The following is a 13,935-nucleotide window of genomic DNA, read 5'->3' on the forward strand; positions in this document are numbered from 1 at the left end:
CACCCCATGTTTATAAACAGGAACTAGATGTTTGCTTTCTTTTCCTCTCCTGCAAATATTTCCATTATAGACATCCTGGAAAGCCTGGAAAAATGTGGATGATTCTGTATCCCAATCATCCACATTTGGATTAGGATTAAAAAGAAATATGTTTTTGTCTTTATCCACTGCCCAATTATCTCTCCATCCATTTTTTTACTTTCAAAATCTGTTAAAATAGTCAGAGAGCCCTGAAGGTTTGTGCCTGGATGATAATTAAAATTTTTTTTTTTCATAGATTTAAATGAATCAATGTGTAGAAAACAAGCGGACCCAACAGTCCTGTGCTGTCGCTTTGTGTCGTGTGATGCGCCGATTGACGACTTGTTTGTTTGTGTTTGTCGCAGCTCTTCCGGGAGGTGAGAATCATGAAGATGCTGAACCATCCCAACATAGGTGAGTCACCGATGTCCGTTCTGTCGTCAATCGCTGGGAAATAATCGCACCTGATTGATCTTTCAAGGTCATGACTTCTACTTGAGAGAGTTTACATCTTCTACTTTTTTGTTTATCTTCTCTCTCTTCCTCCTTTTTTTAAAAATTGTTTTTTCTTTTTTCTGCCTCCAGTCAAGCTTTTTGAGGTGATAGAGACAGAGAAGACTTTGTACCTGGTAATGGAGTACGCCAGCGGAGGTAAGCACATGTCTCTGTAAAATTATTAACCCAGCAGCTTGGATCTCTGCGTGTTACATAACCAGATATCCAACAGAAAGTAATTAATGTTTTGGGCTGTTCCCTCCTCTGAATCAGTGCTGGGATTAAGGGTTTAGTCTTTTACCCACTGAAAAATAAGTCTAAAAAAGAAAAGAACATGACATTTCAACTTTACAGTTTTGGTTGCAGCACTAAATCTTTTCGCCATTTCTTTTTTCTCAGGAGAGGTCTTTGATTATCTGGTGGCCCACGGCAGGATGAAGGAAAAAGAAGCACGTGCCAAATTCAGACAGGTGAAGTTTCTCACTTCTGAAACGTTTTTTATCGTAGTTTTTATTGAAAGGAAACTACAGTACCTTGCGAAGTATTCATTCTCAAAGCCTTTCACATTTAATCAACATCATATAAATAGCATCATATTAATAGCTTTTCATGGCAATTTGATATTTTGGATTTTTTTTAGGGGCTTAGAATTAAAAAGGAAAGGGGTGCAAGTTCACATCACATATTTTAGATGTTTAGTTTGTAAAAAAAAAAAAAAAAGTAAAACTATTTTATCATCTACATTTCATGTCCCAGTTTTTTTACGTTTTGTTGTCTGTCACAAATCAGTGTTCCTACTAAATCTGGAAAAGTTTGGGATTTTAATTAAAAGTTTTTCCAAGTCTGGATATAGGAAAAGAAAATATATGCTTTTCCAGACTTCTGTATCCCATCTTTTTAAAAGATGACTCATTCTCTTTTCTTTTTCTAATTCATTTTCTGTCCCACCTCATGATTTTCCTCTCCTTTTTCTTGTTTCCCGTTTTATGGCTTCAAAATAAACCTTTTTTTAATTATTTTTACCAAAAATGTTTTAATTGTTTTCATTTTTTCTTACCAAATTTGATTTCCTGATTTGTTTTATTTTGGGATTTTTTTCTTTTGCTTTCTTTTCTTAAAAAGAAACTCCCTGTGACAGAAAATATTTTCAAAAACTTTTTTTTATCTCAGTAATTTTTTTCTGTGAGTTGACATAAATTTAAATATTTACAAGCAAAAAAAAAAAAAAGTTTGTCAGACAAGTGCCGACATCACTGGAAACACAAGGAGTTCATTAGTGGAAAAGAAAAATCTGATTTTCCTAAAATTAAATCTCCAAAAAAAAAAAAATTGGATGAATTGATAAATTTGATGCATCACCCTAGTTCTAGAGGTATAAATACTTTTGCAAGACACTGTCCAGGAAATGGTGTTGCATGAATTCAAGCTATTTTTTTTCAGTGACATTTCTGTGGCAAACCTCGAGTCTATTCTGGTTCCTCATAAATGCTTCCTGATTAATTCCTAATGAAGCATTCTGCCGTTTACTTAATTATGCAACTCTTTCACCCTGAACGCCTCTCTCTCTTTCACCCTCCAGATTGTGTCAGCAGTGCAGTATTGTCATCAGAAATGTATAGTACACAGAGACCTCAAGGTGAGTGCGCGCGCACACACACACACACACACACACACACACACACACACACACACACACACACACACACACACACACACACACGTTACTGAATGAGCGATTTTCTGTGTGAGAAGAAGCATCCCCATCTCTCTGAACACATTTATCCTCTCATGATTTTAATTTTGGATTAGCGCTGCCCCCCCTCCAACAAGTGGCCCTGAGCTTAATAACGAAGATGATATAACCTCTCCGTGTCTCTTTTTGATCGCCATGTTTTGTCCGTTTTAGGAAAATTGTTTGGGTTATTTCTGTTCGATTCACAGAATTTGGGGGCAAAACCTCTGCTGCAGCTTTGCACACGTCGATCTGAGCCTCCGGGTCGTTTCAGTTCATCATATTATGGCGCTTTTTAAATCCTCTTATTGTACCAGAAGGCAGACGTGTAGACATTATCGTGATTACTGCCACAATAACCTCAAAGAAATCCCCCCCTACGTCCCACACTGAGGCAGAACTCAATGTTTTGCTTCTGAAGAATGTTTAGTCTTCTAAAACTAAAAGGGTATGAAGTGTTTTCAAGTTTTCTGATCTTTGTAATAATTGAAAGAAACAAAACAAAGAATGCAGAAAATATGAAAATATATTTAAAGCTGAGAATGTTCATGTGATATTTCTCTTCTTGTTCTGAACTATATTTTAGATCAACAAACGATTATTTTTAGATGATTTTTCTGATAATGAATCAGATAAAAACAATTGACAGTATTTTTTTAAATAAAATACCAGAAATACATTAAAAGATGCAAATACACAAATCAGCCTTAAACATTCAAGCTGTTCTACTTTTACATATAAATGATAATTTCTCAATTATCTTATGTTGAAATTTTGTAAAACTAGAAACATAATGATATTTTTTGGGTAAATCTACAGACATTACATAAAACAGCATGTTTGTCGCCTTTGCTGACTTTTTTTAAATGCTCCATCAATGTTTAAATTTTCCTTTTTACATAATCTATTGAAAGAAATAGTTGATGTAACTCGTTCTGACTACATCATCACATACGTGTGCATATATATATATATATATATATATATATATATATATATATATATATATATATATATATATATATATATATATATATATATATATATATTAGTGATTCTGGCATGTTGACACGTTTTTATCAATACTGAGATGTGAAATTGTTTGTAGATTTAACCCCACTTGGGCTGACATATTTATTTTACCATCACATCAAAATTCAAAACCACTGTGCTTTATGTGAAATGAGTGCGTTGTGTGTTTTATTTTAAAAAGAACACATGGTCTATTATTTAAATTTAGCATAATTGGAACATTGTTAAAAAAAAGAATAAAGACTCCAAACTTGAAATTCCAAACTCCTGACTTGGACTTGAGGACAAAGACTTGAGACTTACTTCAGACTTGCAAAAGAGCGACTTGCTCCGACCTCTGTGTGTGTATATATGTATATATAAATATTGCTGGATTTTACTTCATATTTCTTAATATTTGACTTAATATTTTTAGTTTTATAGACCAGTTGGTCTCTTCACACACATCCATATTGATTAGCATTGAAGAAAAAAAAAAACAAGTCAGCATAAATAAAGTCTTAGTTATGTTGCTCTCAAAGTAATTGGATCAAGTTAGAAATTTTTTTGTGTCACAGTTTTGTGGTAATGGTGTGAGACCTCGGTGCGATTGATGGGTTTTCCCACCAGAATCCCACCCGGCGCCGTTAAAAAGAGCAGAAATTGCTCTCATTCATTTTGGGATCAGAGCTCTGAGACGACGTCGGTTTTGTAGTTGATGCTCATTCACCCAGAAACGCACAGAAGCTGCCGAGCATTCAGAGCAAGTGAAAAGGAGAGCACACCTGTTGCTAGGCAACCCAGCCTCCTTACTCGGTGGTTCACTTCAGGCTTAAAGATAAAACGCCGCACATTAAAGTATGAGCACTGGGAGCTCACTTCGCCTCAGACCATCACTTTGAAAGCACGTGTTTGATCCAACATGATTATTATTTTCGGTCTTTAACAAATACTACTATAGTTTTCTAAACTCATTTGCAAGACAGTGAGACTCTCTCTGCTGTCACAGTTTGCACGGAAGAAGAGGAATGAAAGATTTAGTCTAAATAAATCATTTAGATGAAGCAGAGCAAAAATAATCAGCTTAATTTCTAGCTTGATGCACTTTTTGGACAAGCGAACCCTCTTCTGTGCCTCACTTTTTGGTCCATCTGTCTCCTCCTCCTCTGCTCCCACGCCTCTCTGACTGCAGGCGGAAAACCTGCTGCTGGACGCAGATATGAACATCAAGATAGCAGATTTTGGCTTCAGTAATGAGTTTACGTTGGGGAACAAGCTGGACACTTTCTGCGGCTCCCCGCCCTACGCCGCTCCAGAGCTCTTCCAGGGCAAGAAGTATGACGGGCCTGAAGTGGACGTCTGGAGCCTGGGGGTCATCCTCTACACGCTGGTCAGCGGCTCGCTGCCCTTCGACGGACAAAACCTCAAGGTTGGGACGGGAAGACTTTTTGGTTTTGGTTGTGTTTTCTGTGCGTTACACAATCAGGTGGTTGCTGGATTTATCAGGCTAGTTTCTGCTCTGTTTGGCCCACTAAATTCAAAATGAGGAGATGTGGAGCAAACTGAATAAAGGGCCGGACACATTTTTTACATTTAGTCTACATCGCAGTTGGACGCTGCAAAACACAAAAATATTCCCAACTATTTGTCGAGTTTCTAGTGCAAACATCTTTGCGCAACTGAAATAAGACATTGAAGAAAAAGTTCTTGTTCCATTGGCATTATTTCACTTACAAGACACTTTTCCATTGTTGTAAGTGAAATAATCTGCCAATGAAATTTTAACTTTTTTTCATCAATATTAATGAATGATTGACCTTAAAATAAACTCTTATATCTTCCTGAAAAGTTTCTGTTAAGTAACTTTTGTTTTATTTAAGTGTACGAAAATATTTGCACTTGAAACTAGACCAAAAAAACCCTCAAAATTTCACTCTGAAAAATGTAAACTCTTAATTTTTATATTTTAATGTGAAAACTTTTCACTTTCAGAAAAAGTTCATTTAATCCTGTTAACACAAATATAGTAATTGATGATATTTCACCTAGTAAGTAGCATTTTGTTGAATATTTACTTATTATACAAAAATAACAAAAAGAAAAAAAAAAGACCAACAAACACTTTATGTTGGTTATATTTAAAAATACAAATTGATGATGTTTTAATATTTTACTTTACTTTTTTAAATGATCAGTTTATATGAATTTTTAATTTGTAATCCATTATTTTGTGTCACATAAACGTGACACAATGGTGACCTTGAGTTTCACTTCCTACTCTTGACCACATGTGGGTTTGAAGAGCCACAATCTAGGCTTGTGTGGATTCTAGATATTGCTGCATATTTTACAATAAAAAACACAAACTCTTTTGAATCTTTCTAATTTTACTTTCTTGGTTCTTTTCATATTGCATCTAAAAGCCAGAACATTTTAACAGCTTCTTGTAATTTTTCATTATTTGAAAGAACAAAAACCAAGTAACTGTCCAAACACTTAAGGATTAGAATAATAATTTTTTTAAAAACTGTTTTTGAAGTGATTGTTTTTTGTTGTTGTCTTCTACTTGGACTAATTCCCTTGTTTCTTTTCAAGTAAACAACTTTTATGACCTATCTGAACAGACCTGATTGCCAGGTTAAAGATGGACTAAATATGTGGAATTAACCCTTAACCTTTGATGCTCTTGTTGCTGTGCAGGAGTTGAGAGAGCGTGTGCTGCGTGGTAAATACAGGATCCCTTTCTACATGTCCACTGACTGTGAGAACTTGCTGAAGAAGTTCCTAATCCTAAACCCTTCCAAAAGAGGCAGCCTCGAGGTATGCAGACATGCACTAATTTAAAAGCACAAATCACACAGCTACTACAGCAGTAAACAGGAAATCCCACTAATCATGACGATTAAACATGTTACATAAAGCTGAATTATTATTAAACACTGCATACAACCAGTTTTTGTTACACACATGACGTGGTAAACCTAGATTGTTTCATCAGCTGCATGTGACTTTGTTACGACAGTGTAAAGTGATTTTTAAAGGCGTAGTGAACACATGCTAGGTTCAGTTTTATGTCACTTTTTTTGCTGCTACTTACTGGAAAACAGTGGGACCTTTGTTTCAAGAACAATGTGATACGAATGAAGCAGGGAAAATAATTCTGATTGCATCTTAAAGTTTTTTTTGTTATAACAGCAGGATTGAGGCATTTTGGTTCACACAAAGATAATTTTAAAAAAGTATTAAGGGTTTTTACGGGTGCTTAAATTTCAATTAGGTGCTTTCAATGTTTGAAAAGTAATTTTTTCAGTCTTTGAAAGTAATTGATATTCAAACTGCACAATTTTGTAATAAAGCACAACCTAATGCTTGATTGAAACACTGAATGTGAAAAATGTTATTTACAGTTGAAACAAGATATTTCCATACAACCAATACAATAAAAAAAAATCATTGTCTGAAGTTAATCTACTAGTTTTTCTTTTAGATTAGTTAGAATCACCAAAATTATTTCTATTAGCTAAATGGTAGACAAATTAGCAAGAGATTTTTTTTGTAACGTTCTTTGTTTACTGTGTTGATGCATTTAATTTGAGCAGGAAGATCATTTATGTGAGCACACTTTGTTTGATTGTTTCAGTGTAATGAATATTGATCATTCCTAATGGCTCAATGGCTTATTGATCGGTGTAATTGGTGTAATTAATCATATTTGAAAATGTAAGAGCCCTGTAAATAAAAACAAGCAAAATTAGGAAATGTACTGTGCATTAAGGACAAGATTATAACTTAAACATAATCAGGAAATGGCGTACTCTGATCTAATGAAAGTGAAACCGAGCAGCATAATTTTTAAAAAGTTATATAATATTTACGTGTATTTGTGCATTTAAAAAAACAACAGATTGTATGTATTATATAAAACTAAAGATTTTGCAGAAGTGTGCAACTAACAATAATGTTAAGATGAGTGAAACTGCAAATAACAGGAATTGTTATGAAATGTATCAGATAGTTACAAGGATCTGAGGTAATGCTCTATTGTGCACTTAGGATGAAGCAGTGTATTTTATCCCATTTAGCAAACCTTGTCATCCTGTTTGTTTGTTTTTTTATCTCAGCAGCAGATAATGAGGGACCGATGGATGAATGTGGGCTACGAAGAGGATGAACTCAAACCCTACATCGAACCTCTGCCAGATTACAAAGACCCCAGGAGAACAGGTACATAGCAGCTCCACCTATCTGTTCTTCATTAAGTGCTCTTTGCCCTTTCACATACAGGGTTATGGCTACACAAGCAGCACAAAGTTTTAATCGTGAATGATCTGTGTTGCTGTGTAAAGAGAAAATGTTGCGGATGGGATATTCCCAAGAAGAGATCCAGGATTCTCTGTTGAACCAGAAGTACAATGAAGTGATGGCTACGTTCCTGCTTCTGGACTATAGGAACTCTGAGGTACTGACCTCTTCTCATGCTCACGCACCAACCCTCTGTTCTGTTTTGTTTTGTAATAAAGTGACTTAGTAACTCCTTTCAGTATTTACATAAAAACATAAGAGCGCCATTAGTCTTTTTTGTGTTTGTGTCTCAGTGCCTGATGATGTTTTTCCTTCTCCTCAGCTGGATGAACTACCCCTCAAACCAAGGCCAGGAAGTGATTTAAGCAACATAAATGCCCCATCTCCACCTCACAAGGTGCAAATACACATATTAATGCTGCTTTTTTTTTTAACCTCTAAATCACACCTGTCCTCTTTGTAAGTTCTGACTATACGGGCATTGAAGGGACATGGAGGTTGTGGACTGGGGCTCTTTCTGTAAAAATGCAAACAAATTCAGTGACTCCAGCAGTAAACCTCGATAATTTCAATTTGCATGTTCATTTGTGTAATTATCTTCATCTTTAAAATTAGTGAAAAGCTGCCATTTTAAAATATTATGCAAACATTTGACACACAATACAAAGTAGTTAGTTTGCTTTTTTTTTTTTTTTTTTTTTTTTTTTTTTTTTTTTTTTTTGTTTTTGCTTGTTTTCCTGTTCAAGTGTTTTTATCAATATGTTTTGAAGGGCAACTCTGTTTTGTTGAACTTTATGATCCATTTTATGTAATGGTTTGATAGTTTTGTTTATTTATTTTGGATATTTAAAATGTGTTCCAGTTCCTGTGTTACATATTTTCTGGAAATTAAACAAATTTTTCCTATTTTATGGTATAATTTCATAACTAAAATGACAATATTATCATTTATTGCACTAATTTCTGAGAAAATTTAAGGTCCAGCAAAATTTATCTTGAACGGCCTAGTTACATAAATTTTATTATTTTTAAAACTATTTTCTGTTTTTCTTTTCTTATTTTTTTACATTATCAAATCATTTCCTGCACCTGTGACATCCAATAGGAACTTCAGTTTGGTTACAAAACAACAGCAGCACAATAGTTCGACAGTATTTTGTCACCATCACGTTGGACTTGGCTAATTTGTTCCTTCGGTTCCCTTCACAGGTACAGCGCAGCGTGTCGTCCAACCCGAAGCCTCAGAATCGCAGAACCACTGACCAGAGTGAGGCTGGTTTTTATCAGAGTTCATTAAAGCTGATGTGAACTGGGACAGGAAATTAGCAAGTTTAGCTATCTGGTTGCTTGAAAAACAAATGAGCTCATTTTTAATTTTTATTCTGTCCAATTTTATGAGTGAAGCACTTATTTTGTAGATACATTTAGTTGTGCTGTGGAAAACATTCAAGTTAAGTAGAAATTGGTGTGATGCTAGACAAATGAGCTGCAGGACTTTAAAAGTGATGTTGCGTCTGACGCCAACTCTGTCTTCTCTTAGGCTCCTCCTACTCAAAGAGGGGAGGTCTGTCCGACAACCGCTCTACAGCAGAGGATTCTGGGAGGAAAGGTTCGTCAGGCAGCTCCACTACCAAGGTGGGGGCCAGCCCTCTGGTCTCATCGGATCGTAAAAAGAGCGCCACGCCTTCCACTGTAAGAACGCCGTGCTCTAATGAAACGACAAAAATTAACTAACTACATCCATTCATTTATGTGTTTCACTGAAACGGCAATACCAGAATAGAGATGTTTTCTGATTATTTGTTGTTTCTGTAACATTGCTTCTGTTTCTACCTCAAGACATCCATTTTACTACTTTAAAACAAAATGTGAAAAACTGTTTGGGGAAAAACGTTTACAGAGAAAAAGAGTTCAGGACATTTAATGTGTCCAATTAAATTCCTTTCCCTTTTTTTTAAAAATTCATTTGAATACAATCCAGTCATATGAACACATTCAAATCTAAATACTTTTAGTACTTTTTGATTATAAAATGCCAGTACAAATGGTTGTCCAATAAATCATGTTGTGAAACTGAAGAGGATTAATTTCTTTAAAAAAAAAAAAGAAAGTATTGAGTCAGGAATACTTTCTATGGTTCAGTCAACGGCCAGGGATTAAAAAAGCTTAAGAGCAAAGTAGGGCTGAAACAATTAATCATGATGAATCGCTTATTGAAACGATTGTCAGTTGGTTTAGTTATAAAATAATAATTAACTAAGTACGCAGACTCAAAAGAAGCCAACAGTAATACAAACATTTTGCATTTAAGATGAAAAACCTTATTTGTAAATATGTTCTACTTAGAATTTCTCAAGTGGTGATTTTAGTTAAAATTTTGTCAAAAATAAATAAATATCTAAATCTCGTGATAAGCACCTTTTGCATCCAATGTTTTGAAAAATACTCAACATATCGACGTTAAACTGTATTGATAAGTCAAAAGAAAAGGGGTGAACTTTTCATATGCAGATTTTTTTTTTACCTTCCTGCAAATTATCAAGCATACACTCAAGCATTTGGGGCAATAAAAAGATTTTTTCGTTGAAAAATTTCAATTATTTCCATTTTTTTATATTGTAACACATTAGTTTAAATGGTTCAATAAAAAAAAATCAGCAGAAAGTGCCAATTTTATTTATCCGATAACTCAATAAAATAAATGATTACTAAAATAACCAGTAACTGCAGTGTTGGAACAAAACACTGAGCCTATTATGAGCCAGGAGCAACATTTTCAGAAAGAGAGAGGACAAAATGTTACTGGCAGCATTGGCTCCTTAGCAGCTCTGTCTAAAAAGAAAAACTTTCTATGGGAAAGGAAAGCAAACGGAGCAGATAAAGAGAAACTAAACTACTAGGCCATGCATACTTTCCATGAAGAGAGGGTAGAGTTTTCGGCAGCAATGGTCCCTCCCAATGTAAATCAATAACGATGTATATCGCAATCGACTCGTGATCAATATCAATCCAGTAGAATATTCAATCTTTTCACTGAACTCTGATGCAGAACCGCACAGCATTCTGGGGGATGTAGGCAGAGGCAGGGCTTTAGCTGTTCAACCTCTCTCAACCAGTGAAGCAAAGTTGGTGGAATCAACCAACTTGCCCACCCTTTGGTTACCTAGCAACAACTCCCTCATCCTTTGGTTACCTAGCAACAACTCACTCATCCTTTGGTTACCTAGCAACAACTCTCTCATCCTTTGGTTACCTAGCAACAACAATCAGTTGAGTAACTTTGCGCAGCAGCAGTTTCAGGTTTCACCACCCTGCGTCATAACTGCTTAAAAATAGAAAACAACAACGTGGAGTGAAAACTCAAAGGTCACGCAGCCAGTTTGGCTGTGTTTCATAAATTTAAAACAAAAAACTAATAAATAATTATTGATACTGACTAATATGAAACTCTTACACAGTCACGTTTTTCAGCCATATCGTCCGTCCGTAAAATAGCCACTCAGCTGCTTACATAAGCATTGTGTCGGGTGTAGAAATGCTGTTATTTCTCTGCATCAGTCATTAGCTGCCATTATCACAGTCCATAACCTCCAGTGTATTTCAGTGAATTGATAAGAAATTATATGATTCTGATGTGAAAGGCGAACAGTCAGTCTGGTTCAAACATTTCTATCTTCTGTCCGTCTGCAGAATAGCATCCTCTCCACCGGTACCAGCCGCAGTAGGAACTCTCCGCTGGCTGAGAGAGCCACGCTTGGCACTGGCATTCAGAATGGCAAAGACAGGTACACAAACACACCCCAGGCTCGCAAAATAACGAGGTTTCCAACAGACCACAGTACACATACATCAATCAAAAGGCAGCCGGTGCCGTTTCGCCGCCGCTGCATGCCGAGCAAGAGCGCGCTCACACCGGTTTGTGAACGAAGCCGCCCCTCAGCCATGTCGCTGACTGATCCCCAGACCTTGGCTGGTGCTCTGCAGAGTGCTGCCAGCTGGCGCAGGGAGGGGTAAGCCCTCCTGGACTCCAAAACCAGGCCGTCCTGGGAATTTAGGCCAGACCTCCAGTAGATTACAGATTTCCCCCATGATGCTGACATGGAGGCCCGGCAGTCAGAGCAGGGAGTTCGAGGGAACTGGACGGTAAAAGGAATCGCAAGTCTATAATATTAGGCTATAAAACTGGCTTCCCATGTTCTTCCTTTGGGATTGGGATACTCCCTCTCATTTTACTCTTTCTAAATTTGGCTCATGCTTCAAACTGTTCTTTCTCAGTCGCTTCAGACTTTTCCAGTTTGGACAAAAAAAAAATGTTAAAGTCTTTTGTCTGCACTGGAACTACATGCTTAATCGAAAGCAAATATTTGCTTCAACCGTCATTAAATTTTGCATTTCCCGACTCATTCATGTCCTCACATGCAGCTCATGCTTAACCAGCCATACGCTTTGTACGCTTTCTCATGAGCTTTAAACATCAAGCCAAAACATAATCCCAACTGCGACGGCGTTCATGGTTCATAACTGCTTTATTACTGTTCATGTTGTCGTTCTCAAATGACCCCTTTCGGTGCCAGCAGCGCTTTATCTGCAGTAGCAGAAATTCAGCTGAATCTGTGCTCAGGCACTGATGTATCTGAACATTTTTCACAGATTTTTGTCTTCTGATTCAGTGCTGCCTGGTGATGAAGGGCTCATTTCAGAGCTCATTGCTTTATGTTTTTAAAGTCATGTGGGTCTATTAGCTATGCTAGTTTCTGCTAACATAGTGGTTATCATCTGCTTTGTTTTTGAAGTTGCTTTTTTTTTTTAATCATCATTAATGCTTTTGAAGTTTGGGCTTTTTTTTTTTACTTGTTTTACTTCTCCCACTGTCTCTCTCTCATCTTCATTCTCCGTCTCAACTCTTCTAATGCTCTTAATTTGGTCGTCTTTTATCTTTGTCTGAGCGCTTATCCCTCTGGACTCTTGAGTCTTGCTTTTCTCTGACTCCTCCTTTCTTGGCTTCCTTTAGTCCTTGTCTTAATATTAATCTTTCGTCCTATTTCTACATTCCCTCACTCTCTTTTTGAGATTAGCACCACTGGTGGAATATTAACCCTCTCCTTAATTTGTGTGGTCTGTGTTTATAGGCTTGCGCAGCTTTAAACATAGTCATGGTAAAATGAAAGTACACCCACTGTCAATTCTAGCTTTTTTCCTTCATATCAGGACCTAATAAAATAATCTGGTCTCAACCAAGTGTTGAAGGTATTTAAGTCTAAATGCTGCATAAAAACACACAACAGCTTTCTTTCTTTCAGAATATGAAGCAAGAATGAATGTGTTTAAAACTAAATTAAACTCCATTTTGGAAAAACTGCTTAGATATAATCAATTTCTTGGCAACTATTCATGCAATTATTCAGTAGTGCATATTTTTCTACTAGCTAAACTACATTTTTCTAATTGTTCATCTGAGAAAGTGCTGTTCACAAATTTCACCGTTTAACTTGCTGGCTGGAGCCTGTACTTTATGGCTATGTTCACACAGCAGACAAATGAGACCCAAATCTGACTTTTTATACTTATTTTGATATTTTCTACCCTTAAAAGTCCAATTTGTGCCTCGTCTATATATGGTGCTAAATCGGATACCTATCTGATTGTTTTTGAAGCGTTTGTAGCCAAAAAGTTCATGTTGGCTTACACTAGCATGTTCAATAAACCTAATCTGTTCATTGAGATAGCTTTTTAGTTTTGAAGACAAAATTAGCTAAAAAGCTAATGCTAATTTAAATGCCACCATTTTTTAAATTTTTTTTTATTTTCTTTGCTTCATGACGTTGAGAATCATTGGTAAATAAACTTTAAATCGGTCCACAAACGGCTCCATCCATTTTCACCTCCACAATCAGACACTGCTGTGTGACGTCAACGTTCTTCTTCTTCACATGCGCATCGCTTTGGTGTTGTAAACTATTCATACACAAGTCTGATTGGGTTTGCGTTTATTTAGTAGCGAGAACAACTACAAAAATAAAAAATCGTATTTTAGCACAAAATTTTAATTGCTCATCAAGACCTGCTAGTTGTCTGTAAATTACTTTACAAACCTTCCCAGATTGATAGCAGTAAAGCCGTTGCTGATGCCTTTCCGGCGTGGCATTGTGTTAAAACACAGCTGGACACTTTAGAGCTGAAAACTTTCTAATCTCCTTCTCTTATGAGATTGCCGTTCATCAAATTAATTTAATTACTAACACCTGGTTGCTGCTTTCCCTCTTAAATCCTATGAAAGGATTAGGGGTGACCAAACTCCACCAATTTCTCTCTCCTTTATGTAGTTTTATTTAAAGACTTGACGGCTTTTATTATGTCCTGATGTGTAAAACTCC

The 13,935-nt window shown here is 36.1% G+C and overlaps 1 protein-coding gene across 9 annotated transcripts in view; it reads left to right on the forward strand.

The window, feature by feature from the left end:
• mark2b (MAP/microtubule affinity-regulating kinase 2b) overlaps positions 1 to 13,935 on the forward strand; it is a 60,121-nt gene that overhangs the window by 27,115 nt on the left and 19,071 nt on the right. For 7 of the 9 annotated variants that reach the window (XM_055051127.1, XM_055051131.1, XM_055051129.1 and 4 more), the window contains 12 exons: positions 387 to 435; positions 607 to 672; positions 916 to 986; positions 2,096 to 2,152; positions 4,452 to 4,688; positions 5,960 to 6,079; positions 7,381 to 7,483; positions 7,606 to 7,718; positions 7,884 to 7,958; positions 8,771 to 8,828; positions 9,102 to 9,253; positions 11,252 to 11,346. In XM_055051127.1, the coding sequence (XP_054907102.1) occupies positions 387 to 435; positions 607 to 672; positions 916 to 986; positions 2,096 to 2,152; positions 4,452 to 4,688; positions 5,960 to 6,079; positions 7,381 to 7,483; positions 7,606 to 7,718; positions 7,884 to 7,958; positions 8,771 to 8,828; positions 9,102 to 9,253; positions 11,252 to 11,346 (1,196 nt within the window). The remainder of the gene's footprint in view (positions 1 to 386; positions 436 to 606; positions 673 to 915; positions 987 to 2,095; positions 2,153 to 4,451; positions 4,689 to 5,959; positions 6,080 to 7,380; positions 7,484 to 7,605; positions 7,719 to 7,883; positions 7,959 to 8,770; positions 8,829 to 9,101; positions 9,254 to 11,251; positions 11,347 to 13,935) is intronic. The other 2 variants (XM_055051128.1, XM_055051135.1) reach the window with 1 other exon arrangement.

This window comes from Poeciliopsis prolifica, unplaced genomic scaffold (genome assembly GCF_027474105.1).
Source record: "Poeciliopsis prolifica strain line A6 unplaced genomic scaffold, Auburn_PproV2 SCAFFOLD032, whole genome shotgun sequence".
In the NCBI taxonomy this organism is placed as follows: Eukaryota; Metazoa; Chordata; class Actinopteri; order Cyprinodontiformes; family Poeciliidae; genus Poeciliopsis; species Poeciliopsis prolifica.